At 52.6% G+C, this 27,243-nt stretch overlaps 11 protein-coding genes across 11 annotated transcripts; 8 read left to right on the plus strand and 3 right to left on the minus strand.

Annotated features, from left to right (window-relative positions):
- Positions 1-672: 672 nt before the first annotated feature.
- Positions 673-1,906, plus strand: DSM5745_03189 (fructose-bisphosphate aldolase FBA1; the record flags this gene model as incomplete). The annotated part of the gene is made up of 4 exons (XM_026745205.1): positions 673-780; positions 833-943; positions 995-1,297; positions 1,346-1,906. 4 exons carry the CDS (start codon positions 673-675, stop codon positions 1,904-1,906), a joined length of 1,083 nt encoding a protein of 360 aa, XP_026606071.1.
- Positions 1,907-2,607: 701 nt separating this feature from the next.
- Positions 2,608-4,699, plus strand: DSM5745_03190 (uncharacterized protein; the record flags this gene model as incomplete). The annotated part of the gene is made up of 9 exons (XM_026745206.1): positions 2,608-2,761; positions 2,824-2,863; positions 2,913-3,395; positions 3,447-3,571; positions 3,624-3,818; positions 3,875-4,113; positions 4,159-4,215; positions 4,269-4,352; positions 4,406-4,699. 9 exons carry the CDS (start codon positions 2,608-2,610, stop codon positions 4,697-4,699), a joined length of 1,671 nt encoding a protein of 556 aa, XP_026606072.1.
- A 773-nt stretch (positions 4,700-5,472) lies between these two features.
- On the plus strand, positions 5,473-6,901 carry DSM5745_03191 (OSBP family protein; the record flags this gene model as incomplete). The annotated part of the gene is made up of 4 exons (XM_026745207.1): positions 5,473-5,541; positions 5,614-5,939; positions 5,987-6,041; positions 6,104-6,901. The coding sequence occupies 4 exons, from the start codon at positions 5,473-5,475 to the stop codon at positions 6,899-6,901; spliced, it is 1,248 nt and encodes a 415-aa protein (XP_026606073.1).
- Positions 6,902-7,370: 469 nt separating this feature from the next.
- Positions 7,371-9,107, plus strand: DSM5745_03192 (tetratricopeptide repeat protein; the record flags this gene model as incomplete). The annotated part of the gene is made up of 1 exon (XM_026745208.1): positions 7,371-9,107. The coding sequence occupies one exon, from the start codon at positions 7,371-7,373 to the stop codon at positions 9,105-9,107; it is 1,737 nt and encodes a 578-aa protein (XP_026606074.1).
- Positions 9,108-9,727: 620 nt separating this feature from the next.
- gmdB (general amidase GmdB) lies at positions 9,728-11,556 on the plus strand (the record flags this gene model as incomplete). The annotated part of the gene is made up of 5 exons (XM_026745209.1): positions 9,728-10,018; positions 10,066-10,341; positions 10,388-11,251; positions 11,301-11,385; positions 11,441-11,556. 5 exons carry the CDS (start codon positions 9,728-9,730, stop codon positions 11,554-11,556), a joined length of 1,632 nt encoding a protein of 543 aa, XP_026606075.1.
- Positions 11,557-12,656: 1,100 nt separating this feature from the next.
- DSM5745_03194 (putative DUF221 domain protein) lies at positions 12,657-15,596 on the plus strand (the record flags this gene model as incomplete). The annotated part of the gene is made up of 3 exons (XM_026745210.1): positions 12,657-12,734; positions 12,789-13,331; positions 13,383-15,596. 3 exons carry the CDS (start codon positions 12,657-12,659, stop codon positions 15,594-15,596), a joined length of 2,835 nt encoding a protein of 944 aa, XP_026606076.1.
- A 1,453-nt stretch (positions 15,597-17,049) lies between these two features.
- On the plus strand, positions 17,050-18,442 carry DSM5745_03195 (heme-dependent oxidative N-demethylase family protein; the record flags this gene model as incomplete). The annotated part of the gene is made up of 3 exons (XM_026745211.1): positions 17,050-17,136; positions 17,190-17,367; positions 17,433-18,442. The coding sequence occupies 3 exons, from the start codon at positions 17,050-17,052 to the stop codon at positions 18,440-18,442; spliced, it is 1,275 nt and encodes a 424-aa protein (XP_026606077.1).
- An 82-nt stretch (positions 18,443-18,524) lies between these two features.
- DSM5745_03196 (homoserine dehydrogenase) lies at positions 18,525-19,723 on the minus strand (the record flags this gene model as incomplete). Its single annotated transcript, XM_026745212.1, has 2 exons — positions 18,525-19,600; positions 19,693-19,723. The coding sequence occupies 2 exons, from the start codon at positions 19,721-19,723 to the stop codon at positions 18,525-18,527; spliced, it is 1,107 nt and encodes a 368-aa protein (XP_026606078.1).
- Positions 19,724-19,988: 265 nt separating this feature from the next.
- Positions 19,989-21,053, plus strand: DSM5745_03197 (CCDC174 family protein; the record flags this gene model as incomplete). The annotated part of the gene is made up of 1 exon (XM_026745213.1): positions 19,989-21,053. The coding sequence occupies one exon, from the start codon at positions 19,989-19,991 to the stop codon at positions 21,051-21,053; it is 1,065 nt and encodes a 354-aa protein (XP_026606079.1).
- Positions 21,054-21,479: 426 nt separating this feature from the next.
- On the minus strand, positions 21,480-23,408 carry DSM5745_03198 (uncharacterized protein; the record flags this gene model as incomplete). The annotated part of the gene is made up of 8 exons (XM_026745214.1): positions 21,480-21,523; positions 21,576-21,760; positions 21,820-21,924; positions 21,971-22,082; positions 22,130-22,341; positions 22,395-22,472; positions 22,522-22,932; positions 22,990-23,408. The coding sequence occupies 8 exons, from the start codon at positions 23,406-23,408 to the stop codon at positions 21,480-21,482; spliced, it is 1,566 nt and encodes a 521-aa protein (XP_026606080.1).
- Positions 23,409-25,389: 1,981 nt separating this feature from the next.
- On the minus strand, positions 25,390-25,877 carry nhp6 (high-mobility group nucleosome-binding protein; the record flags this gene model as incomplete). Its single annotated transcript, XM_026745215.1, has 4 exons — positions 25,390-25,425; positions 25,485-25,606; positions 25,662-25,757; positions 25,808-25,877. The coding sequence occupies 4 exons, from the start codon at positions 25,875-25,877 to the stop codon at positions 25,390-25,392; spliced, it is 324 nt and encodes a 107-aa protein (XP_026606081.1).
- Between the last annotated feature and the right edge of the window lie 1,366 nt (positions 25,878-27,243).

Genomic DNA, 27,243 nt, shown 5'->3' on the forward strand with positions numbered 1-27,243 from the left:
TGGGTTAATTCTTTAGAGCTCAGCCGAGCTTGTTTCGTTTCTTGCCTTCCGTTGACTCGACATGATATCGAATCCTCGACTGCATATGGGACCATGAGTAATCTGATGCACTTCTTTGGATGAGGTCGAGGCCATCAGCCCTGTACGGAGGAGCAGAGCAGCGATGGTCGAGTCGTGGTTGACTCGGCGACGGGATGCATGATGTCATGTGATGCGATAGCTAGCGGGGAGTTTCGGAGCTCTGGCCTAAGGCACGAGCAAGCGTCATAATCCCTCAGCCAACCCCACCAGAGCAACAGCTGTACCGGCCAGCAACTTGGAAGAATCAAGACCGAGAACCGTCGAGAACGGGACTGCAGAGACGGAAATAGGAGACAGCCGGGCCAATTGGCCATATTAATAAGATCTTCATCCCCTCTGGACGCTGCTTCTGTGCCTTTCTCTGCGTACCAGTCGTAACATCACTCATACATCACTTACATCACTTCCCCACTACCCGGTGAGTTCTTTGCCCCTCATTCCTTACTTAACCGCCGTATTCGTCGTTTCGGTAAAGGCCTCGAGCTCTTATTTCTAACTTCTTCCAGCCTCCTTTCTTCTTCCCCTCTTCCATCTTCCACAACTCAATCCAAAACTCTACCTTATCACTTCATCTATCTACAACAAATCACAATGGGTGTCCTCGAGAAGCTCTCCCGCAAGTCCGGTGTCATCGTCGGTGACGACGTCCTCCGTCTCTTCGAGTACGCTCAGGAGAACAACTTTGCTATCCCCGCTATTGTACGTCCTTTGTCCCTCACGCAATAACTTGAGTTACACTGACACACCGCAGAACGTCACCTCCTCTTCCGTTGTTGTTTCCTGCCTTGAGGCTGCTCGCGACCAGAACTGCCCCATCATCCTCCAGATCTCTCAGGGTGGTGCTGCTTTCTTCGCTGGCAAGGTGCGTGCAAAAAAAACACAATTGTGATTGAAACCAAACTAATCCACGCAGGGTGTCAGCAACGACGGCCAGGCCGCTTCCATCGCCGGTGGTATCGCCGCTGCTCACTACATCCGCAGCATTGCCCCCGCCTACGGTATCCCCGTTGTCCTTCACACCGACCACTGCGCCAAGAAGCTCCTCCCTTGGCTCGATGGTCTTCTCGACGCCGATGAGGCCTACTTCAAGCAGCACGGCGAGCCTCTGTACTCTTCTCACATGATTGATCTGTCTGAGGAGCCCGTCGACTACAACATCGACACCACCGCCAAGTACCTCAAGCGTGCTGCTCCCATGAAGCAGTGGCTCGAGATGGTAAGTTCCTCAGCTACATCTTCAAGGGTCATGATCTGACTGTCACAGGAAATTGGTATCACCGGTGGTGAGGAGGACGGTGTCAACAACGAGGACGTTGACAACAACTCCCTCTACACCCAGCCCGAGGATATCCTCGCCATCCACAATGCTCTCGCCAAGATCTCCCCCTACTTCTCCATTGCCGCTGGTTTCGGCAATGTCCACGGTGTCTACAAGCCCGGCAACGTCCGTCTCCACCCCGAACTCCTCAGCAAGCACCAGGCCTACGTTAAGGAGCAGACCGGCTCCAAGAAGGACAAGCCCGTCTTCTTCGTCTTCCACGGTGGTTCCGGTTCCTCCAAGGCTGAGTACAAGGAGGCCATCAGCTACGGTGTCGTCAAGGTCAACCTCGACACCGACATGCAGTACGCCTACCTCACCGGTGTCCGTGACTTCATCCTCGGCAAGAAGGACTACCTTATGTCGACTGTTGGCAACCCCGAGGGTGAGGACAAGCCCAACAAGAAGTACTTCGACCCCCGCGTGTGGGTTCGCGAGGGTGAGAAGACCATGAGCAAGCGTGTCCAGGTCGCTCTCGAGGACTTCAACACCGCTGGCAAGCTGTAAAGAGGTTATGACTTTGCAAATTATTTTGGACATTCATGATTATACAGATATGAGGCGACGAGATACCAATGAAAGAATGTGTACAGCCTAAAAAAGCTTGAGTTTGGCAGTAGATGGGGATGGCGTTAGCGTGGTGTTGACGATGTATCTTATGATATCAATCTATCAGTGAAACATGTAGTATACAACTTGTGCTGGTAAAATCGATCAAAGTATGGTAGCTGGCCTGACCCATTGTATCCACATGTGCTCGGGCTATGCCGTAGAGGGCGTGAGATCTATAGGTCTTCCCCTATGCCCTACTACAAGAGCAGAAGTGTTCGTGGTCTGTCTGTGTGCTAAATACAGATTGGCTTTTATAGCCTGTGGTTGTACAAAATGCTATCTGGTTTCACTAGATTGTACACTAGTCAGGAAATGCTGCTAAGTATACCAGATCACTTAACATTATTGAATTGTTCCTGAAACGAAGTATAGTGCATTTATCCTACAATAATTCTCTCCAGTACGCTTCTACTGTCGATCAGAGATAAGAGTCGACTCATGACCATCCCTGTCTAGGTTTCCTTGAGCGGGGTTGCAGGAATGCCATCGTTCTTTCATCAACCCATCGCGATTTATTATTTGATCACCATCATAACCTCTAGCATCTCCATGAAGATTCCGCATTATAGAACAACATAGACCTAAAATACAGCGAGATGACCTCCCAAGTGGGCGGGGATCCTCCAACCCTGGAGCAAACCGAACCAGACAGGAATGAGTACGATCGCCTGTTTGCAGCAGAAGAGGACTCGATTGATGCCCCAACAACAACACGGAGGGAACTGTGGTCTTACTACCTTTACTACAACGGTATATCTGGGTGACATGTTATCTAATAGTGCCTCGACTAATCTGGTCTCTTCGGCATGCAGGTGACAACGGCGTGGGTCCTCTTTCATACACCCAGGCACTGTAAGCTCCACCCAACTCTTACACTCTATACGATCTCTAACAATTACAGATTCCAATGGTCCCTCAACGGCGCCGGCTGGCAACCAGGCACCAACCCCCGCCAGCCCTGCACCGACTCATCCCCCTGCGTAGTCCCCTGGGCCGGGGGAACACGAAGCGTCTCCTCCGTCGTCCTGATCGCTAACGGCCTCAGCTTCACCTTCATGACAATCATGTTCGTCTGGCTGGGCAGTGCTGCAGACTACGGCTCCTTCGGGCGGTGGCTGCTTCTTGGTCTTACGGTCGTATGCTGGGCTTTGCAGTATGGTACCCTGGCCATCAGGGAACCGAGCCAGTGGCCTAGTGCTATGGGGTTGTATATCGTGACGTTTGTTGCCTATGGTGCTACGCTAGTGTTTTATGCGGCCGTGTTTCCGAAACTTGCGCGGTATATGCCCCATGTTAGGAAGGCGCGAGAGGAGGATTTGAGGGAGGGGAGGATCGATCAGAGGGGGTATGATGCTGTTGAGTCGTTGGAGAGAAATCATATTTCGTGAGTGGACTTTCTTTGTCTTGATGCAGGTTTGCTGATGAGAGCTTGCAGGAATATATCCACGGCACATAGTAACATCGGTTATTTGGCTGTGTTGCTTCTCAACTTGAGCGTGTTGCTGCCGATGGAGGGTAATAATTATGCGAATAACCTGGCTATCTGCCTGACGAACTCATGTGCGTGATTTTCTCTAAGAAGATGCTTAACTAGCCACTCATATGGCTCCAGATTGGGTCGTCCTAGGTGTGTGGTGGTTCATTTTCCAGCAAAAGCGACCAGGACCCAGAGTCCCAGAAGGCTCGAACTATGCGACCATAGGGTTCAAGCAGATATGGCTGGCAATGAGGAAGATCCGGTCTCTACCACAGACGTTTCTGTACTATATCGCCTACTTCCTCCTCGCTGACGGGCTAAATACGACAGGTACACGTCTCCTTTAATGTCCAAGCATTGATATAGGTGTACTAAGGATCTTATAGGGACGCTGGTGTCCATCATCCAGAACGACTTCATCGATTTCTCCTTCCTGCAACTGACCTACCTGGGCATCTCTCAAGCCGTATGCTCCATCGCCTCTACCTTCGGTTTCTGGTACATCCAGCAGCACTTCAAAGTTCCCACAAAGCGCATGTTCCTGTTCACCAACTTCTTTACCGTACTCATACCCTTCTGGGGGATGTTGGGGCTTTGGACGCATCGCATTGGGTACCACAACCGGGTAAGCTGATTTCCGTCCTGACGGTGCTAGCACTGACGCAGACAGTGGGAGTTTTACTTCTACAACATCATATTTGGGCTCTTTCAGGCTCCGTACTACGCCGTATATCTTACCATTGTCCCTGTAACTGAGCTTAGACTAACGTTCTCACGCAGTACGCCCAAACAATGATTAGCGAGCTCATGCCGCCGGGATACGACAATATGTTCTTTGCTCTCTTCGGAATCACGAACCGTGCTGTTAGTGCCCAGAAGCCACCTGGGTAGCTTGAGGTAATACTAAACTGAAGCAGTCATCGATAATCGGCCCGAATGTCATCCAAGCAATCATCAACGACACCCAGAACAATTGGATGGGATTCCCGTTTCTTTTCGCTATTTGTGTTGCTGCGATGATAGCTATTGCCTTTATTGATGTTGAGAAAGGCCGTGAGGATGGAAGGAAGTTCGTCGAGGCTCATAGGCGCAAAAGGACTACCGGACAAGTCGCGCCTGAGGCACCAGAGTCTAGGGCTCCAGGAAAGGGAACTTCTGTTGAGGCTTCTGAGAGAGTTGACTCAAACGACAATTCTTCCGAGGATGCGTGATGCAATGGCTGCATGGATTTGGACGTATCTACTCCTTATGCTCGAGAAGCTCGCCAAGGCATCAGATAAGATCGCAGTCCACAATTCCTGTCCACAGCGATCTCGATGATCGTGTTAAGGCTAGAGTAGTACTCCAGTAGCAGAGTTCGTTGGCTGCTTGAGATTGATGGTGAAGTTCTTGCGCCAGGGTCTTGCGATTTGCATGGCCTCCTTCCGTATCATGGTTCCCTCTACACCCGGATATATTTCCACCACTCAGACAACTCCGGAGGAAATTTGGCGTTCGAACCAGCTGACTAGGCGCCACGACCCTGCCTGTCATTATCGTCAGGCACCCTGTTTCAAAATAACAATAAAGGATAAGATTGACCTTCTGGCAACAGTGGTTGTCGTCGACCGTTGAGCCGTCTTCGTCATAATTGGGCTGTGCAGCGAAAGCGAGGTGGGGAGGAGTGGAGGATGACGTCGAGGTCGGAGCCTCCTTCGACCCGGTTGGGATTCTCAAATTTCCCCAGAACACCTCCCCTCCCTAGTTCCTTGCTCCATCTTTAATAAATCTGTTGTTGCGAGATCCTCTCGTCTCAATTCTTTAATTTATCCACCGCCCGCCTTTCAGGCCTCTATTTATCCTTTCATTTCCTCCGGGCGTCCTGGCTACCCGCCCCTTTGCTGCCTGGTGACACACGAGTTTAGAGCTCAACGGAGTACCTCGATCATCGATCAACACCTACCTACCTATCTACCTAGCAACCACCGGCCAACGAACCGTAAGCATGTCTTCCAAGGACTCTGCCTCCAGCCTACCGGCCCAGAACAAATCCACGTGGTCGAGTTTCCTCAAGGTACGCTGCTATGTTACTCCATTCATCCCTGCAAGCCGAGCAGACAGCTGACTTCAACCCGCTTGGCACCAGTCAATCGCCTCGTTCAACGGCGACCTCTCCTCCCTGACCGCACCTCCTTTCATCCTCTCCGGCACCTCTCTCACCGAGTACTCTGCCTACTGGGCGGAACACCCCGCCCTGTTCGTCGCCCCGGCACAAGAATCCGACCCGGAGAAGCGAGCTCTCGCCGTCCTGAAGTGGTTCCTTAGCACCCTCCGCCAGCAGTACTGCAGCCGCAGCGAGAAACTGGGCAGCGAGAAGAAGCCCCTGAATCCGTTCCTCGGAGAGCTGTTTCTTGGCAAGTGGGATAGCGATGCGAATGTGGGTGAGACTAGCTTGATTAGCGAGCAAGTTAGGTGGGTATTCTTTTCAGGTAGTGAGGAATACCTAGCTGATTGAGTAGCCACCACCCCCCGGCCACTGCTTATGCGATCCGGAACGAGAAACATGGTGTTCAGGTTTGTCGCTCTGTCCACGTGTCCATCTTTATGTATTAAGGGGGGAACTAAATTATTCGCAGCTGCAAGGATACAACGCACAGAAAGCTTCGTTCTCCAGCACTATCTACATCAAACAGATCGGCCATGCCTTGTACACTCTTACACCCCCCGGCGCGGACAGGAACGACCCAGCCCAGCAGGAGAAATATGTCATCACCCTTCCCGCCCTCCACGTGGAATCGCTAATTTACGGAAACCCTTTTATGGAACTAGAAAAATCGACCTACATCGTCAGCAGTACCGGCTACATCTCGAAGATCAGCTACTCCGGAAAGGGTTGGGTGAGCGGCAAGAAGAACACCTTCACAGCCAGCCTGTACAAGGAAAGCGATGGCGAGAAGAAGCCCTTATACACAATCGATGGCCAGTGGTCCAAGGAATTCACCATCAAGGACGCCAAGGCCAAGAAGGATGTCGAGACCGTGACGGTTACGGATCTACAAACCACCCCCCTCACACTTGCGCCCATCGAGCAACAGGACCTCTTCGAAAGTCGCCGCGCTTGGAGGGACGTCTCAGCGAACATCGAAACAGGCAACATGGACGCCGTCTCCACAGCCAAGGGCAAGATCGAGAATGCGCAGCGCGAACTCCGCAAGGTCGAGAAGGCCGAGGGCCGCGAATGGGAGCGCCGCTTCTTCGACCGCGTCGACGAGAACTCGGACCCGCAGTTCCTGGAGCTCGCGCGGAAGGCAGGGCTGACTACTCTGGAGAGCGACAAGACCGGCGGCGTGTGGCGATTCAGCCCAGAGAAGGCTGTCGGTGCGAAGCCTCCGTATCACAAGACCGGTGGCGAGGGTCTAGGAGTCTCAAACTAAATGCGAGACTGGGGTCCGGTTATATACGGTTGTTTATATTCGATTGGATGTCTGGTTACGACGGCAAGATTGGGGATAGGCAAACTTTAATAGATTCGCTTGGTTATGTTCTGGCTACGGATGCTTCCTTCCTGTACATAGTAGAAAAGATAATGCTATATTGGTTCAATGCAGCTCGTAAATGATGACTCTCTGAGTAGCCAAGGAAAAGAATGGATGACACCCGCCTATCGATTAACAGTGGAATGGGGAGCGCGCCTTGGGTCAACATAAGACAGAGCATGCATGGTTCGGCCTATAAAGTAGACTTTACCTCGTATGAATCCAGTAGAGCTGGGTCCGCAGTCTTCAGCTCGAAGACTGCGGCTGACACCCCGCACTAAACCAGACAACTCGGCTGCAACTATAAATACGCCGTGTACAACCCCTCCCTCCATCCTGCATAACAGACAATCCCCCCAACACCAACATGGCCATAAACCCCATCTCAAAAAGACTAGACTACCCCTTCGACCTCGGCACCTTCGGCCGCCCCATCACCACCACAGACGCCCAAGCCCAAACCTGGTTCAACCGCGGCCTGACATGGGTCTACACCTTCAACCACAAAGAAGCAGCCACCTGCTTCGAGCAGGCCATCGCGCACGACGACGCCTGCGCAATCGCATACTGGGGTCTTGCATACGCCCTCGGTCCAAACTACAACTACACGTGGGAATTCTTCGGCGAGAACCTGCCTGAGATTGTGCAACGGACGTATCAGGCGTCCCAGAAAGCGCGGGACCTCGCAGGCTCCGCGACGCCGATCGAGCAGGCGCTTATTACAGCTATCCAGGCGCGGTTCACGAGCGACAAGCCCGCGGAGAACTTCGAGCAGTATGCGGCGCAGAACCGGGCGTACGCTGACGCGATGGAGAAGGTGTATCACGCCTTTGGAGACGATCTGGATGTTGCGGCGTTATACGCGGACTCGCTAATGAGTCTGACGCCGTGGAAGCTCTGGGATTTGAAGACGGGGCGCCCGAATCCTGGGACCAGGACGCTCGATGCGAAGAATGTGCTTGAGAAGGCGCTGCGTGATGCGAACTCGTCGAAACACCCGGGTCTCCTGCACTTCTATATCCACTTGATTGAGATGTCTCCAACCCCGGAACTGGGACTTATCGCCGCCGACCATCTGCGCGAGTTAGTCCCTGACTCGGGGCATGTGAATCATATGCCCTCGCATCTGGATGTATTGGTGGGTGACTACCGCGCCGCGATACGAGCGAACCAGCGCGCGACCATCGCGGACGAGAAATATCTTGCCCATGAAGGCGCCATGAACTTTTACTCCAACTACCGCATGCACAACTACCATACTCTGATCTACGCGGCCATGTTCGCGGGCCAGAAAGCCGTTGCGCTGGATGCAGTTGATCGCATGGAGAAGACGCTGCCGGACGAACTCCTGACCAGCCTGGCTGACTTTGTGGAGGTGTACATGTCCGTCCGGCCGCATGTTATGGTGCGCTTTGGACTGTGGGATGAGATCATCAATGACCTACCTGTTCCGACGGATAAAGAGCTATACTGCGTCACGACGGCAATGACTTACTACGCCAAGGGCGTCGCATACGCAGCGACAGGCAACGTCGCCGAGGCAAAGAAATTCCGGACTCTCTACGCTGCTGCCGCAAAAGCAGTCCCAGACACCCGCCTCGATTTCCCAAACAAATGCACCGATATCCTAGCCATCGCGTCTGCAATGCTGGATGGAGAAATTGAGTATCGGCTGGCCAACTATGATGCCGCATTTGAGCACCTCGCGCGCGCCGTGGAACTTGATGACGGCCTCGGCTACAGCGAGCCCTGGTCCTGGATGCAACCCGCTCGTCATGCGTATGCCGCTTTACTCCTGGAGCAAGACCATGTCGAAAAAGCAATGGCAGTGTACAAGACGGACTTGGGACTCGATAACTCTGCAATCCGGGCGAGGAGACACGCCAATAACGTTTGGGCGCTCAGGGGCTACCACGAATGTCTTTTGCGGCTGGGCAGGGACAACGAGGCCCGTGTTATTGAGCCGCAGTTGACGCTCGCCCTTGCAGTTGCCGATGTGAGCGTTGAGAAGAGTTGTTTTTGTGCGAGGGAGAGGGGCGCGGAGCACGGAGTGCCTAAGCTTGGGCTTGGGGCAAAGATTGAAGACGGAGCTTGTTGTCGATGATTCAATAGGTTGAGTATCAGCTACTCGCGTTTTGGTAGTTGGTAGTATCAATCAAGATGGAATGTCTACTTACCTACACCTGGCAACCTCTGGGGCGAGCGTCATCTGATTGGCGTCGAAGAAGTTATCTCGAGCAGGCACCGACCGCCATTATCGGTAAATACATAGGCTCTCTTGAGCTGAATACAGTACCTTAGGTAGCTACTGCAACAAACAAAAGATCAACGCAAGACGCAGACGGCAGAACCAATGAACGATACAAAATGACGGGGCATGATCTGAAGCCCCGCGCAGGCCTGATTGGGGCCGTGGGCCTTAGAGTTGGAGATCTCCAACGTCGGCCCAGTCACGAAAGAGAATGCGCCGGCGGGTTGACCGGCGTATAGGTATTCCCCGCCCTATTTAGCGCTTATAAGTGCCATATCGGACCCGGCTAGCTTCAGCTAGAGTGACCATCGCTGACAATATACCTGCTCTGCAATTAATCAGGATTGACAAGAGCTTAATAATTGGGGAGCGCAGGTACTATTATAAAGCCTGCATTGCCGCCGGAACCTTGGACAGCCGCAATCCTTACCTATCGAGCGAGTCTTATCTACTACTTTTGACGTACCTTCAATATGGCGGGAGAAACCTGGCAAGCAGTTGTAGCCGAGCGACGAAGAGAGTTGGATGCACTGATCCCGGCAGAATGGAAACTGAGCGAAGAATTCATGGCCTCGCTTCCGGCAGATGGCCGACTATTAGGGGCGGAGCCTGTGCGAAAGAGTGGAATCCTTTCTGAAACTGAGCTGGATATCACGGAGAATTATACAGCAGGACAGCTTCTCCAGCGGTTGGCTTGGGGGGATGTCAGCTCTTTGGCTGTGACGACGGCATTCAGCAAGAGAGCGGCGATTGCGCAGCAGCTGGTAAGATGTCCTGGTTTGAGAGGTTATGCATGTCTGACGCGGTATAGACGTCGTGCTTGACAGAGCACTTCTTCGCTCAAGCCCTCGAGCGAGCACGATACCTTGATGAGTACCTTCAGCGTGAAGGGAAAGTCGTTGGCCCGCTACATGGCCTGCCGATCAGTATCAAAGATAGCTTTCAAGTTGAAGGCATGCATACAACCGTGGGATATGTCTCTTTCCTAAAGAATGGAGTGGCAACGGAGAACTCGGCGCTGGTGAACCTGCTGCTTGACCTCGGAGCGGTTCTCTATGTGAAGACGAATATTCCGCAAACAATGATGGTTAGTCTTCTGTCTCAAAGTTGGCGAGGTGTGCTAATGTAGACAGACCGGTGACTCAGAGAACAACATCTACGGCCGGACTTTGAACCCTCATAACACTAACCTCACTGCAGGAGGATCAAGTGGTGGCGAAGGGGCTCTCGTCGCTTTTCGAGGCTCTATCCTCGGCGTGGGAACTGATGTCGCCGGATCGATCCGGATCCCCTCTCTCTGCTGTGGTACGTACGGCTTCAAGCCGACAACGGACCGAGTGCCTTTTGGCGGACAGGTCTCCGGTGTGGCAGAGGAGACACCTATGATTTCGCCATCGGCGGGACCGTTAGCCCAGTCTCTCGATGACCTTGAGCTCTTCATGTCCCGCATCTTAAGCGCTGAACCTTGGAGATACGACGTCAATGCTGTTGCAGTGCCGTGGAGTAAACATGTTGAGTCTAAATCCCTTCTTACGATTGGGGTCCCACCAGAGGATAAACACTTCCCTCTTCACCCGCCTGTCAAGCGGGCCCTGGAATCTGCCATTGAAGCCCTCAAGAAAAAGGGCCATCGCATAATCCGGCTACCGATTGATCCATCTCGAGACGTTGCGGACGCCAATCGTTTGGCATTCGAGTACTTCACCTACGGACCACGCCTCGACCATATTACACCCAGCGGAGAACCAGTCATAAAGTCCGTGGCTACGCTTGCCTCACCTATGTTTTCAGGGCCACCCTATCTCAACCAGGACCTGGGAGTCTTCGAGAAAATCAGTACACTGCAGATCGCACGAAAGAAGTACGGCGATGCCTGGCGCAAGGCAATCGTAGAGAATGGTCTCGACGTGCTTCTCGCCCCGGGTGCGCAGAATACAGCCATGCCGCACGATACGTACGGGTGGCCGCCATATACGTCTATATGGAACTTGCTTGACGTACGAATACTCCATCGACGTCCGGTTGATAATTACTGACCTGCAATAGTACCCGGCATGTATTATTCCGTATGGGAAAGCGAGCAAAGAACTCGACCCAGAGCCAATGCAAGTGGGTGGCGGTCAGCCAAGTTGTACGTGAACCTGAGCCCTATTTCTTAGGGTCGGTAAGGAAGCTGACAGTAGCAGATGATCCCGAAGCTGTTGATGGAGCCCCTTGTGCTCTTCAGATTATAACGCCGCGATTTCAGGACGAGAAGTGTCTTGCTGCGGCGAGGATTATTGATCGTGACATTCGCACTTGACCAGTAATCCAGGAAAATATTGATTCCGTCTTCTGGGTCCGATATTAGATCGAGCTCCCTCGATCTGAAGGTAGGGGTTGTTGATCCACCCGATCCGCAAGGGTTATGTGTTGGATTTTGAACTCAACTCATACATAGAGCAGCCACTCCACTCATATGTACAAAATTTTCAGCTGGTGTAACAGCGGCCTGAATGTCTTTTCTGGACTATTGTAAGCATACCTAGCAGGAGGTAATCACTGATGGACTAGTCCATGATCACAAATATTTTTTATACGTACTAGCTTGGGGCCCCGCAGTAAAGTGACCTGGCTCCGTATGTTCCTGAATCATGCTGACCTGGACCCTGGTGTCGTGTGACGTCGACAACTGACGACTACAGAAGAGGCATCACTTGAGAATTCGAGGCATCGAAGCTGGAAAACCCTTTCAGTGACATTGTATTCTCAACTTTCAACCACCTCAGCGCGGGACGGTAGTCAACAATTTGCCACGCTGGGACACCCTGGTCCGTGGCTCGGAGGCTGCCTCGTGGACCTTGCACGTTGGTGAGGCGTTCGAAGCCGCCGGTTCTCCGGGCAGGTGAGACAACAGCGGCAGAATGGCCCAATCAGGCAGGCGGCGGATGGCAAAAGTAAGACATCTTGTCGGTCCCTCCAGGATCTTTACCCAGAGAAGATTAGCAGGCCAAAAATAGCATCTCCACACTGTTGATTCTTTTTCTGCTGCGACTATGACCTGCTATTTATCTTCATCTCCGGCAAAGGGTCCAGGGCCGAACATCCTCTCTTTCTCCAGCTTCTTTGCAGCCATCTTTCGACCCCATCTGGGCACTCTGGGCAGGTCATTTGCAGCGCAGACCCGTAATCTGGGCTGAGAGGTTCTAGAACGCCTCCGTTGGAGATCTGCTTTCTTGCTGTGACGACGCCCGCGATCCAGTCCGTCCCATCGCCATTGATCGTCCTTGGCTATCTCTCGTTCTTTGATTCTAGGCTTGTCGCTCGCTTGTCGCTCGCTTGTCTCGCTTGCTCCCATTTCAGGTCTCTTTGCCATCCATTTTCCTGGCTATCCATCCATGCTGTCTTCTCTTTCGCTATACCATGAATTCTAGAGCTCTTTGGCGGCGTGACAGCGCCGAGGAGTTCCTCCAGCTTATACAAGACCCATTCAAATCGGCAGTATGTTCCCTGGTGTCATCTCTAACTTCTCAGGACAGTCTACTGACTCCTCAGTTCCAAACCAACGCCGTCTGGTCTGCGTTAGCTACCTCCGCTTCTGTCGCCATCCTCCTCGCCCTTGTCTTCTCCCTCTTTCGACCTCGCCATACCCTCGTCTATGCCCCCAAAGTCAAACATGCCGACCGCAAACACACTCCGCCGCCGGTTGGGAGAGGCTTCTTCGCCTGGATCAAGCCTGTCATTCGTACAAAAGAGGCTCAGCTGGTGGATTGTGTCGGTCTCGATGCTACGATCTTTATTCGCTTCACCAAAATGTGCCGCAACATTTTCATCCTACTCAGTATCATTGGATGTGGAGTTATGATTCCGGTCAACCTTACTCAAAGTAAAAATACGGACGGCGCTACCGCATTTGCGATTATGACCCCGCTCTATGTTAACGTGAATGCGATTTGGAGTCAGGTCGTCTGTGCTTGGGCTTTTGACATCATCATTGCTTATTTCCTGTGGAGGAATTACAAAGCGGTTCTGGCACTGCGGAGACGGTACTTTGAGAGCTCCGACTACCAGCGAAGTTTACACGCGCGAACTTTAATGGTGCGTTGCTTTCCCGCAGTGATCAGTTAGACGTACCTAACCGGCCCATAGATCACCGATATCCCCCCAGATGTACGCACCGACGAAGGCTTCCTACGTCTAACAGACGAGTTGAACCCCACCGCAGCAATTCCTCGGTCTTCTGTCGGACGTAACGTGAAGGGACTTCCGAAATTGATCAAAGAACATGAGGAATTCGTGCGCAAGCTCGAGTCTGTTTTAGCCAAATATCTCAAGAATCCCGATCGACTACCGCCATGCCGCCCGACTATGCGTCCGCCCCGTCAATATCGGGCCGAGAACGGGAGTGGCAAGGTTGACGCTATTGACTTTCTCACCGACCGCATTTCAAGGCTCGAGGAGGAGATTCGTCATGTTCGGGCCTCTATCGATAAACGAAATGCGATGCCCTACGGTTTCGTCAGCTGGGACAAGATTGAGCACGCCCATGCGGTAGCCTACGTGGCTCGCAACAAGCACCCTCGAGGTACAACTATCCGCCTCGCGACGCGACCGCACGATCTTATTTGGGAGAACCTGACGCTGTCAAAATCGGCTCGGAAATGGAAGGCTTTTGTCATGTTTCTGTGGGTAAGCGCTTTGACGATTGTCTGGATTGCACCCAACGCATTGATTGCCGTTTTCCTTTCCAACTTGTCAAATCTGGGTTCCGTTTGGCCAGCTTTTCAAACGGAACTTGACCGCAATCGCAAAGTCTGGGCTGCTGTCCAAGGTATTCTGTCGCCTGCCGTGACGTCTCTGTTCTATCTGATCCTGCCCATCATCTTCCGTCGCTTGTCCACTCGAACCGGTGACGTGACCAAGACTCTCAGAGAGCAACACGTCCTAAGGCATCTTTACTCTTTCTTCGTCTTCAACAACCTGATCGTGTTCTCTCTCTTCTCTGCGGTGTGGACTTTTATAGCGGCAGTCATCGACTTGAAAAATAAGAATGAGGACCCCTGGCAAGCTGTTCAGGATGGAGCATTCTACACTAAGGCCGTCAGTGCCCTGTGTGGCGTCTCTCCCTTTTGGGTGACCTATCTGTTGCAGCGGAGTATGGGTGCTGCCATCGACTTGGTACAGTTTGTTCATCTCATTTGGGTCTGGTTTGCCAAAACCTTCCTCGCCCCGACGCCCCGGCAGACAATCGAATGGACAGCACCGCCGGCGTTTGATTACGCTAGCTACTACAACTATTTCCTTTACTACTCAACAATTGCCATCTGCTTCGCGACCCTGCAGCCTATTGTCCTGCCGGTTACTGCTCTGTATTTCGGCGTGGATGCGATGATGAAGAAGTACATGCTGATGTACATCTTTATCACCAAGAACGAATCCGGTGGCCAGTTTTGGCGCGTGCTTTTCAACCGGTTGGTGTTTGCGGCTATCTTGTCCAACGTGATCATTGGCCTTGTGGCAAAGGCACGAGGAACCTGGAACATGGTGTATAGTGTCATACCGCTTCCATTCCTGATGCTACTTTTCAAGTGGTACTGCATGAGGACCTTCGATGACGGCATCACTTATTACAACAAGTCGAATCTCAACGATGCCGAGGCGCTCGCTGTCGGCAAGTCTAGCAAATCCGCTGGAGACCGACTCAGTTCCAAGTTCGGCCACCCGGCCCTGTTCAAGCCGCTGATCACGCCTATGGTGCACGCCAAGGCAGCAGACGCGCTCAAGCAGATCTACCACGGGCGGTTGGGAGGCAACGAAGCAGAAGGAGAGTATTCAGACATCGTGATGGACCCGATGATGAAATCTCAACCAGGCAAGACCATGCCGGACTCGTCGGCCCCGTTCGAGGTTGTTCCAGAAAATCACCTCGACTTCTCATACTACAAGGACCGTGCGGACTTCCAGGAGGAGTTTGGCGGAGGTATATACGGCCGGCCAGAGGATCTCATGACCGAGCGCTCGCATACACCACGAAGTGGATTAGGCGAGTGGTCTCCCACCTCTTCCAGGGCGTCTTCTCCCGCACCTTCTGTCCCAAGCTTGCCAATACTACAACCCGAACCATACGATCCGCGCCTGAATCAGGGGATGCACCCTGCCTTCCGCCCTCCACCGCTCAGGACGGATAGCGGGATGAGCAGGGGGCTTTACCAGCACCAGAACGAGAGTGAATCAGAGCTCCTGGGACAGCCGCAGCAGCCAGCGGGGCCCCTGCAGCCGTGGCGGCCAGGAGGGGGTTACGGACCTGTTGACCAGGACGACCCTGTTTTTACCTCGTATGAACATTATCGGACGGCGAGGTGATTTTTTATTTGAGCGTTGATAGACTATTTCATTTTGCATTTGCATATACCCTCAGCCGTGTATAGCGGAGAGGCTCGGATATAGGTGGTTTTATGTTTGGACATACCGGGATACCCCTGTATATGAATATCAATTATAATAAGCATGGTATTAACCTTCTTCGAAGAATTATACTCCAAACTCCGTGAGACGTACCTGGATAATACTCCGTAGGCTGTGTGACCTGATCTCAGCCTCAGGCAGCAGACATGCTTACCAAAAAGTTATTAAATTGGGCCGATCGCTCCTTCCCGACCAAGTCGGTGCCACGGATAGTCTGGAGTCTCACGGTTGCTGGCAGCCCTGTCATCCACGTTGCACGCCCTGAACCGAGTACGATGCGGCTGCCAGTTCGAACCTCACCGACAGCTTATGAAAGCCAACCCCCTGCAAGCTGAATCCCCGCCCTATTCGTCGCTGCCTGGCGCGACACCTCAACCGATCGAGCCGCTGGTTCCTAGTCTCCGAGACATCCGCGATTCTGCGTCGTCGACCGATGGTTCTTGATTCCACACATACCGGTTTCGTGACGCAACCTTGATAACCGCGCTCGCTATTGACGGCACTCGAGTGAGCACACTGGCCCGCTACCTATATACTCGAACCGTACAGTCGGCTACGGATATACCTATATTAGGCCCAATGGCGTGGTACTCCATCCTCCCCGCGGAGCTCATATACCTCGAGAGCTGGGTAGTCCGGTGCTTTGTATGTCGCCTACAACCTACCTATTTATCTGAACGTGTCGCTGTGAACCTACGCTAACGTCTTCATGACTAGTTATTCCTCGGCATCATGACGATCCTCCCGTGGGTGACGCTCCTCATCTTAGATATGGCGCTATACGCATGGCGTCTAGTGACGTATTATACTCCCGCTGTCGGTGGTCGGGCGAGGGGGATGCAGCGCCCAAGAGCGCCGAGCCTGAATGAGCTTCCCGATCGGTTCGGCCTGAGTGCTACGGCAGAGATGGATGAGAAGGAGAATGTTTCGACTAGCTCGGATCCGGATGCAGGTGGGGGATTGAAAAGGAGAGGCGGGCAGTCTGAGATATATTGAATGGTGACTGATGGAAGCATGGCTTATATCTATCTACCTCCTGGTGAGGTGGCGTTCTATGCCATGGTATGACTGTCCTCCTGCGGGGCTGTTCGGCGCTCGCGGTCCTTCTTGTTCTTCATTGATACCCTTTGTACATCATACTACTGTCCATATCAATACTAATATGTGTTTTGCCGTTCAATGTCGGTGTTTGGATCAATCAGCGTTAAGACGGCGATGACGGCCAATCGGAGGCCTCGCGATATCGATGTCACCTGCGGTATACCAGCTTCTCCAACCGATAACCAAGTATATATCAGATCTCTCTGGACCTCTCACGGAACAGAAAGCATCTCAATTCATTTTAGACATAATGCCGACCCTAGACACAATTATCGCGAGAACCCCGCTCGCCATCTTCCTCTCAGTTTTTATCTGCTTCTTTGTTATCTACATCCGAGTACGAGCATTTCCTCCCAACTTATCAACTTTCAACTAACCGCCCATGCATAGTCCAAACCAAACACCAGCCGTAGACATGGCGTCGAATCTCCAAGCCCACCGCCAGAAAAGAACACAGAACAAACACCTTCTGGCTATCCCCTACTCGCCCCTGTGCCCAACTTCAACTGGGAGACAACCGAACCGCTCGTCTTCAGACCATTCAAGCCGAAGTTTCATCTGACGATGGGTGGGATCTCTCCTCTAGCTCTCAATGAACCCTTGACCATAATATGGTGACTAACTAGACAGCAGCAATAACCAACCTCAACCTCTCAGACCTAATTCCCATGGACAAGACATATCTATCCCGCCTGTCTCTGCGGAAGGATCTTCTGGCGCAGCATGCCGATGTCGTCCGCGGCGTGAACATCCAAGCGCACAATCCAGCGAAGAACGAGGAGATTAGAGAAGCACTCTGCGAGTGGTACGAGTACGCCATGGGCACATATCTACCGGAGAGATACCCAAGCATGTTCCGAATTGTCTCCGGCGATACCGAGAAACGAGGAACGATGCTCGAGTCCCTCGTCACAGGATTAAGGGTCCCCATTGACCCAGAGGAACTGATGCACACTGTCTCGACAAGCAGCACAGACGAAGTCGCCCAAGAGAAGGTAAAGCTCCTCCACCTCCTCGATACCCTCGGCACCTGGATCGACGAGGACTTCCTCATCCTGGTCCCCTCGCCCGTCTCTCCAACTCCCGACGATCCCACCCCAGACCCAAGCACACAGTACCACCTGGAAGCCTACACAACCTACTACCCAGCCGGCTTTGACACGCGCAAGAAGCTCGGGCGAACACTACAGCAAATCCACGTCCCGCTCCCGCGGTACAAGCAGAAGCTCTCCATGAGCATGGACCGGTTCTTTGAGCGGCTTGAGGTGGGCAAGGCCGTTATGCGCGTGAACTGGAGCATTATGCCGAAGGGGACGGGGCTGTTCGCTGCGTTTGGAGGGCTGCATGATCATTCTCCCGACGAGGCGCCCAGGGAGGAGAGGATTGAGCCGGAGGGATTTGATGGAGAGGAGACGTTTCTGCGGTGCGAGAGGCAGACGCTGCATCGGCTACCGAAGAGTAAGGCGGTTTTGTTTGCGTTTCATACGTATACGTATCCGATTAGGGATATTAGGGAGGAGGGACTTGGGGAGGAGTTGGCTACTGCGATTGAGGGGTTGGAGGGGGGTAGTGTGCCGGAGATTTACCCGTACAAGAACGGGCCGTATTGGGGGACGGCTGTGAAGGCTTTCTTGAGGTCATGAGTTGGATCTATGTTGAGTGGCTGCTATTGCTTTTGATTCTATCTCATATATGGTGTTAAAGGAGGTTATTGGTGGGTGCTGTTTATAGACGCTCAATGACCTTCAGCAGATCAGCCGTGACACCCATAGCAGTAACATCACCTCCGGCACCAGCACCCTGGACAATCAACGGGTTGTTGCCGTACCGGCGGGTGTAGAAGGAGATGATGTTATCGCTGCCCTTGAGCCCGGCAATGGCGCTGTCCTTGTCGAACTGCTGGAGTCCAACGCGGACCTCCTTCTTAGCAACGTCGATGCTGCCGACATACCGCACAACCTTGCCGGCCTTCTCAGCACCCTCCTTGATAGAAGCCATCTGGCCGTCGAACTCGGGAAGACGGGTCATGAATTGCGTGATTCCGTCCGCGGAAGAAGGCAAGCTCGCCAGCTCAGCGGGGATCAAGCTCTCAATGGGAAATGAGTCGGGGGACTGAACATCCAGCCCGGCAAGGCGCGCAAGGATGGTCAGCTTACGGGCAACGTCCATGCCGTTCAGGTCATCACGGGGGTCGGGCTCAGTGTAGCCCAGCTCCTTGGCTTGGCTGACAACCTCGCTCCAGTTTGCGCTCGAGGACCCAGAAGCCGGCGCGAATGTGTTGAACAGGAAGGAGAGAGTTCCGGAGAAAACACCCTCAATACGGGTAACCTCGTCACCGGTCTTAACCAGATCCTTCAGCGTCGAGATGACCGGCAGACCGGCACCGACTGTGCTCTCGTGGTAAACAAGGGCCTTGCCCTCAGCAGCGGAAGCAAAGATCTCCTTCCACAGGCTCAGGTCTGACGAGAAACCCTTCTTGTTCGGTGTAACGACGCTGATGCCCTTGCGCAGGAAGACAGGGTAGTTGGAAGCCAGGGCGGGATCGCTGGTGTTGTCGACAAGAATGGAGCGGCCAGGAGCAGAGGCAAGGTATGCGGCGATCTCGTCGGGTGTTAATGCGCCCGACTTGGTGAGCGAAGGGGTCTCAACGGCGGTCTTCCATTCTGCGGCGGGGATGGCGGGGGTGTAAGAGGGCGTGGGCGAGAGGAGAGTCTGGCTGGAGCGGGCGAGGAGGATGAGTTGAGGAGCATTGGGAAGGCGGGCGAGTTGGTTCAGGAAGGCGGTTCCAACGCCGCCGACACCTGTAGATCGTTAGTTGTAAGTCCGATATCACGGAGTGCAATTTGGTTGTGCCATGGCGGGGTAGTTAGAGGGAGAATATGCAGTAGCTTACCAATGACACCGAGATAAATGGGGGCAGACATGCTGAGGATGCTCAATTGGATGTTCTGAACTGTTAGATCAAGAAGGAAGCCAAACGAAGATGAAATAGGAGAGTGAGAGAGGCAGAGAGAACTGTACAAATTCATGACTCCGACCATCGGATCCGCTCGATCGTGGGGTAGAAGCTTAGTCATCGCTCTTCGGAGACAGCATCCCAGTCCGCGGCCTCTAATGATCCATAAACCTTGAATGAACCTACAATAACCCTACCTCCAGTGTTGAAATCTGGACAACATCCAATCAGTCATGTCAAAACCCTCTCTCTACGGCCAAAAACCTTCAAAACAGCAAGCCAAATCAACTCCGTCCTCCTCAACCCTCGCCTTCACAACAACGCTCTCGTCCCTAATCGCCTCGGGCACCTCCAGCGACCGCAGCCAAGGCCGCCCACGACCCTCTAAAGCCCCGAAATCAGACCTCTTCTCACGGCCCAACAAAGGCGCTCAGAAGCGCGCAGCCGCTGATCTCCGCGATGACGACACAACCGTCCGGCAAGTCCACCAGTCCTCGAAGGATATCGGCTCTGTAGATGAAGCGACGCTGCACCGCTCGAAGAGGCGCATGGAAGAGAAGGCGAAGCAGTATGAGGACTTGAAAAAGGGACTATACCTTGCAGGGGGGAGCGACAGTGAAGACGAAGGGCAACAAGGCGGAGATGCGTATCTTTCACGATTACGCAGGAAGGAGAGGGAGGGCTTGGTTGATTTTGACAAGAAGTGGGCCGATGAGCGGGAGAAGCATTCGGGCTCGGACTCGGACTCCGAGCAAGAAGACAACGACAACGCTTCAATAGTCTCCTACGAAGACGAACTCGGACGTACGCGCCGCGGAACAAGGAAGGAAGCTGCGCGGGCGGCGAAAGAGAAAGCTGCTGCCGAGGGAGATGCGCAGGATGCCGAGCGCTGGCGACCATCTCGACCGGAGAACCTCATCTACGGCGTCACAGTGCAGAGTGAGGCATTCCGGCCCACGGATATAGCAGCCGAGCAGATGGCGTACCTTGCGAAACGGCGTGATCGCTCGCCGACGCCGGACGAAGTACACTACGATGCGGATGCGGAAGTTCGGAATCGGGGAACGGGGTTCTATGCATTTTCAAAGGATGAGGAGGTGCGCAAAAAGCAGATGGAGGAGTTATTGAATGCGAGAGTTGAGACGGAGAAGGAGAGGGATGCCAGGAGGGAAAGGCGCGTTGAGAGGGAGAGGGTCAAGGACGAGAGGCGCAAGGAAATCGAGAAGCTGAGGGCGAAGAGACGCGCGGAGATGTTTTTGTCTGGGTTGGGAGATATTGATATTGGAGTTTCAGGATAAGTTCGTGCATCTTGATCAAGGTTATCGGAGTTTGGGAGATTAATTTGAGATACCCATTCAGTTTTGCTGGCAAGTCACTTTTATTCTACTCTAATCAACCACATAAGGTACCATTAAATATCAAACAGTAAGACTGAACAATCCAGCCGCTCATGCTCGCTCGGTAAATGTAGCTCAATGCGCCATACTAGGCCGTGGCCTATAATTTAGATTCAAAGGAGATTTGCGAGGGCTCGCTCAAGCTCAATAGACCGTATCAGTCGTCAAGCGTAAATCATAAGTCATGTTCCTGCAGGGCGTATCCAGGCCCTGATTATAGTATTCTGTCGTTATGTAACCATTGTGGCCAAAGGGTTGAAACAATAAATCGCTAATATTAACGAAGATCTTCCCAATGGGTAGACTGTAGGAGATAGATTAGGTTGCCTAGTTGGCGAGCTCCGCCATGACGTTTAAGAAGCCTTCAGCGTCTGTAATCATGTTAGTACAAATGGCATAACCTAGGAGACATGTGTTGCTGACCTTCACGATGCTGAAATTTCAGCAAGTGCCCTCCCTTCTGTGTCTTTGGAGGGTTATAATCCGAGAATGTAAAGATGTTCAGAGGGAGTTCCCTGAGTACGATGAGTTTTGGCTCGCGATCGACTATGCGGAGCCATCGAGGGGTGCGAACAAGATCTGTAATGAACGCTGTCCATACAGGGGACCTGCAATAGTTTAGAATCTGTATTCTCCATTTGAGGCTCCAGATGCAAGCTTAGCATACCTCTTCATTTCGCCTTTGTGGACTGAGGCTTGAAGCCTGACTGCGCCGGTGACTTTATCCCGATACACGCGCAAGGCATGTTCGAAGTCATCGTCATAAATTGGTCTGCCAGATCAGCACTGGAACCCGAAAAGTTTGCGGACTGGCTTACGACGCAAAAAGCTCCTCTTCCTGGATGAGCTCGTAATCACGGATCTTCGACACAGGTCGGCCGCCGTCTTGAGAACGGAGCGCTAGAAACGTGCAAAAGAAGAGCACCATAACTGCGTATGTCAGCAACGTCTTCGGGTTTATGGTGACTATTGCGTACTTTCGATTGTGCTGAATTTGAGATTCGCCCAAACTACCAGCTCAGACCCGCCTTTACGGCGTCGACATAAGTTCAGGCACGATGTACCGTAACGGTTAATTTCCAGTAGGTTCAACGGAAGGCAGTAATATTCCCCAGACGAGCCGAGCACGATGCGAGCGCGGTGATCATCTTCTCGAACGAAAAAAAGCACGCGGAAGGTGCCGAAAGCCCTACATCTGTCAGCTGAGGTACTAAATCATCAAATGCTAAGCACTACTCTTACAGTTCTAGAGTCTTCCCAAAACTTTCAGTCTCGAGCCATTCAAACAACTCCGGCTGCGGGTTCCCGTAGCACATGCACCTGTCAAATCCATTAGCATGGCCCAAGCATTAGGCTCTTGAATACGCACTTATCACCCTTGCTCGGAAGCCGCGTCTCCGAACGGGGTTGGAAGAATACCTGTGACGCCCAGTGCTCGCTCATTACACCAGACCCCAATGAATGGCTGGCCGCTGAGCTAGTCACAGGTGACCCGGGAACGGCTGGAACTCGTGGAGGCCTTATATCAAAAGACCCAAAAGAGGGTGAAGCAGGCATAGGCGTCGGGGATAGATGCGCTGGCCGAGCTCGCTCGTAGGACCTGCGGGTACGAGGCTTGCGATCACCCATTGGACTGTTGGGCGTGGTGCCATTGCTACTCGAGGATGAAGAGCTCACGGACATTGCGCCTATACGTCTCGTAAGACGGCCATCCTGCTTTACCAATAATTCTTGGAATTCTTCGCGGAGCCGAGACATGAACAAGTAGTCAGGGCCAGCTCTACTCGGACACATCATTGGTTAGCACCAGAACCAATTGAGGGTTATCACCACTCACTCAGAGATCAAGTCCTCCAATTCTTTCAAGAACGATTTGTAATTAGCCAACCGGCGAGGTAAACTATAACCCGACTCTTCCTGGAAGAACCTGGACATGGCGACCCAAGTCCGCTTATATGCATTGCGATTGGTCGAGCCTCGTCGGCTGTCAATGTCGCCAAAGAAATCGACTATATCATCCAATGTATACTGCAAACTTGCACTGACGAGGTCCACATCTGAGCGCGCGACGTTGAAGATGGCTCCGTAATGGTGGTGTAGTGACAGGTCCTCTAGCGTCTTGAGAGATGTACTGATCGTGAAGAGGTCGGCGATCAGACCGGTGATCTCGGTACTATGTTCTGGGAGCGGGTCGCGAAAGCGACGGAGACCAGCGGCGACTTCTTCTGCGACACCGGCAGGAACGCTCAGCGCCATTGTGAGGTCACATATGACAGGCCATGCAAGGCCGGAATGGTGTCGGCTCGGTATATATAGGTTTTAGTGGATATGCGGTATAGTCGAGGGCGGGAGAGTAAACAAAGTCAAGCAACAAAGTCAAGCAAACAGTCGCAGAAGCACAAAGCCAAGGTGAAAAAGAAATGCTATATCCGCCTAGTTGTTATATAGGATGAAAGACGGAAGAGGATGGAAGCGAGAAAGAGTCACTGTACGATGAGGGGCACCTCAGGGACAACGCAGAAGCCCACCACAGCACAGTCGGAGAAGGAAGAGGACGCAGAATATTCTTGCAGGATTCAAAAAGTGCGGTAGTATCGGAATCGCCGCCCATCTGCATGTTGAAACAATCGAGGATTCTCCGGGAAGAGGATCGCTCAGTGGATGACTGGCGAAAGGAGGGAACTCCACCAGCATCGTTCTGACTTCTGAGATCAAAGAGACAAGGGCCCGTCCGTTCAACTCACCCACCCGCCCCTCCGGTGCAGAACAAGAAGACCAGAACGCTCAGGTGGGGTCAGGACTGACAAGAACGGGCCCAGGGATGCGGCTCTCCAGACGAATTCAAGTACGGAGAAAGCCAGGCCATGATGCAGAAGAACAAGAGTTGACGTGGTCGCGTCTAATTAGCCTCGGGCTCTTGAAGGTGCAACCCCGCTGCATGTATAGCGCGGCGCCATCACCTGATGATGCGGTTATGGCGAGTCTGACGCCGAAGCATGAGTTCTACTGCCCTTAACCTTATCAATATTGCTTGACTCTGCCCAGCTGCTGACGATATCAAGCCGGGCCGATGTTGCACGAATACGATCTGGCATCAGCCGAAGCTCGCTAGCATATCAACCATCTGGTCGATGACGTCCCACTGGGCCTCTTGGTAATCCAATCCAGAGTTTGATTCAATTCGAAAACGGCCAAGATGCCTTTTGAGAAGTGACCCGGCGGCGTTCAAATTCATCATTCAAGTATTCCGCCGTGCGGCTTCTTGACGCATCTTAGCAGGACGAGTCCCGACTCCCAAGTGGCAGACGGAGCTTGACGGTATTACTCCGGAGTATGGTTGCTAATAGGACCAGCCTTCATCGCTTGCGGCTTTCCTATGACTCTCATCATCAATGATGCCAGCCCCGGAGCACTGCTCTCTCACTCATTCCGGCAGCCCGAGATTCGGCAAGAACCACATGGTGACTCCCATGTCCTCCTCAAAACAATCTGATATCCAACTTGAAGGTAACGAGCTCATATAGCCAGACCCCAAAGTTATCCAGAGTAGTGTCCTCAATTGGAATTCTGGCGGGTCCAATGTGCATAGGTTATAAACCACTAAAGCCGATGGTGCAGGCATTGACGCCGTCGACCACTCGTATACTCATACATAGAGCCGAATCGATGGGAAAAACAGGAAGAGCCTCAATGCAGTCAATCGGAGCATCGGATATTTTCTGTACACTGCTCAACACGACATGTCAGATTTATGCAGGCGCAAATCGTACATTCTGATAGAGCTTCTAGAAGCCTTAGGCCGAGTCAGGCATCTACGGAGTTAACGGAGCTTGACGCGTCTCCCGTAAACAATGACGTTTGCGCGTCAGGAGCTCGGGCCAAGTTGTCGAGTCTCTAACAAACCAACCTTTGACGCCGGCGATGTTGAACTACAACTGAAGATAGGGACACAGTTCAGCTTCACTAAATGGTATTTCATTGCTCGAAATAAGGCTTCCGACGACCGGGTATCAGCGCCGAGCACCTCATTCAAACAAACCCAGTCCGTACACTAACATCCCATTGAAGATCCTTCGTGAACAGAAAAGCAAGGACAACCCACCATCATCCCATCCCAGAAGCCGTTGATAGAGAACAAACAAATGATAGAGAGGCAACAAAGTTTAGAGAATTATCAGTGATTAAGAGATCAGAACACACAACGCCAGAGGTCAAGCGACTCGACACCTAAAGGTGCTTAGGATGACTCCTCATCCTCTTCGGCGCCACCGGCCTACAGTTTAATGCGATCAGTACTATGCTCTTCACAGATGAAATAAGTGGTACGCATACCTGGTAGGCGGCCTTCTCATCCTCGTACCGCTTCTTGTCAGCAGCGGCCTTGTCCTCGTAGGGCTTGCGATCCTTGTCGCTGAGAGCCTTCCACTTCTCACCGAGCATCTTTCCGACCTGGCCTGCACGAGGTTAGACATCAAGGGCTTCCGTCGTGTATTACACAGGTAGTCTTACCGAAGGTGATACCAGGGTTGTCATCGCGAACCTTCTCGCGGTTGTCGTTGGCGAAAAACATGTAGGCGGAAAGACCACGCTTGGGGGCGTTGGGGTCTTGAGGGCCAAGTTAGCAGAGACCAGAGGTAGCAGACGACATAACTCACCCTTCTTCTTGCGACCACCAGTCTCACGGGTGGCGGTCTTGGTCTTGCGGGTGGGCTGGGCCTTAGGCATTATGAAGGTCTGAGACTGTGGGCGAGGCGTTATTAGCGAAACAGGAGTCGAGTCGTGTTGGCGATAATGACCAAGGCACGAGAAATTGAGCAAGCTTCCGAAATTGAATACTCGGGCGACGAGAAAAAAGCACAGAAAAGAGAAAAAAGGGACGCGGTGACGATGCGCGCAGAGACTTAAGTGTAGTGGGCGGGTTGGCAGTGCAGCGCGCACCCAAACAGGCGCGGTCGCAAGTCGGGTGATGACACGAAAATAAAACGCGCAAAAGATCAACTTACGTGACAATGAGGTCGAGAAGGATGTCAGATTATTTGTTGAGTTTTGCGTTTGCAGACTGCGATTGTTAGCCCGCTGCTTGTTCACGAACTATACAATCGCTGTCGCAAATGCGACAACGAAGACGGCGCAAGGATAAAGGAAAAATCGAGGAACACGATGATTGCAGAAGGTGAATAAGAAGGAAACAAGCTGTTGGAGGAGAGGAGAAGATGGTTGTGTTGTTGGTGTAGAGCGAATGCTTGAGAAATAAAGTGTTTATTGAGTATACTCACCTATGCGGGTGTACTTTTTGTATGGGAGAGGAAAATGTATGGGAGAGCTGTAGTGAGGGAAAGCAGAGTGAGAGAGAGAGAGGGAGAGGGGGAGAGCCGTAGTAGTAGGAGAGAGAGAGGGCGACCGACCGACAGCCACGGGAAAGCGGGCCATCGATTCTTACCAGACCAACGCTTGTCGAAGGGGGGCACAGCAAGGGAATTGGAAGGAAAGCACGAAGCTGCGACTGGCTCCCTCTGCTGGAATGACCGTAATTTACCAGACGCCCTCTAATGCCCCTGCAACTCATTCTGCCTCTCTCTGCTGCTCTCTGCGTCAAAGTTGGCCGAATAAAAGCGAGATTTTCTCTCCAAGATGTTGTCCATCTAACTCTTTGAAAATTACTCTCCAAGTTTGATTTCCTACCTGCATTTTTGAAAGAGTTGCCCGCGAAGCGTCTGCTCTCAGACGGTCGGGGCTGCTGCTCGTTTGAAATGGTATGGTACGGCCGCGATACGCCACTGCCTCGATTATGTGGATTAAGTCGTCCTGGTAAAATATCAGATCACACCGAGCATGACTGATAGGCTGTAGGTGAAGTGGTACCATAGATACCGCGGTCACAGCACTCTAACAAGCAATCAAGTTGCAGACTTGCAGTCTACTCCGTATGGTAGGAGGAGTCACAGGCCAGCCATCCATACACTTTCACATCATACCAAGTCCGTACAACATCCATTCGTACAGCAGACGACGCTTGTCTGTCCTTCTGCGCAAGATGGGCTACTCCGTATGGGTGCGAGTGTGCAGCTCAGCTGGTCACGGATAGAAGGAA

Source organism: Aspergillus mulundensis (assembly GCF_003369625.1).
Source record: "Aspergillus mulundensis strain DSM 5745 chromosome Unknown scaffold_2, whole genome shotgun sequence".
In the NCBI taxonomy this organism is placed as follows: Eukaryota; Fungi; Ascomycota; class Eurotiomycetes; order Eurotiales; family Aspergillaceae; genus Aspergillus; species Aspergillus mulundensis.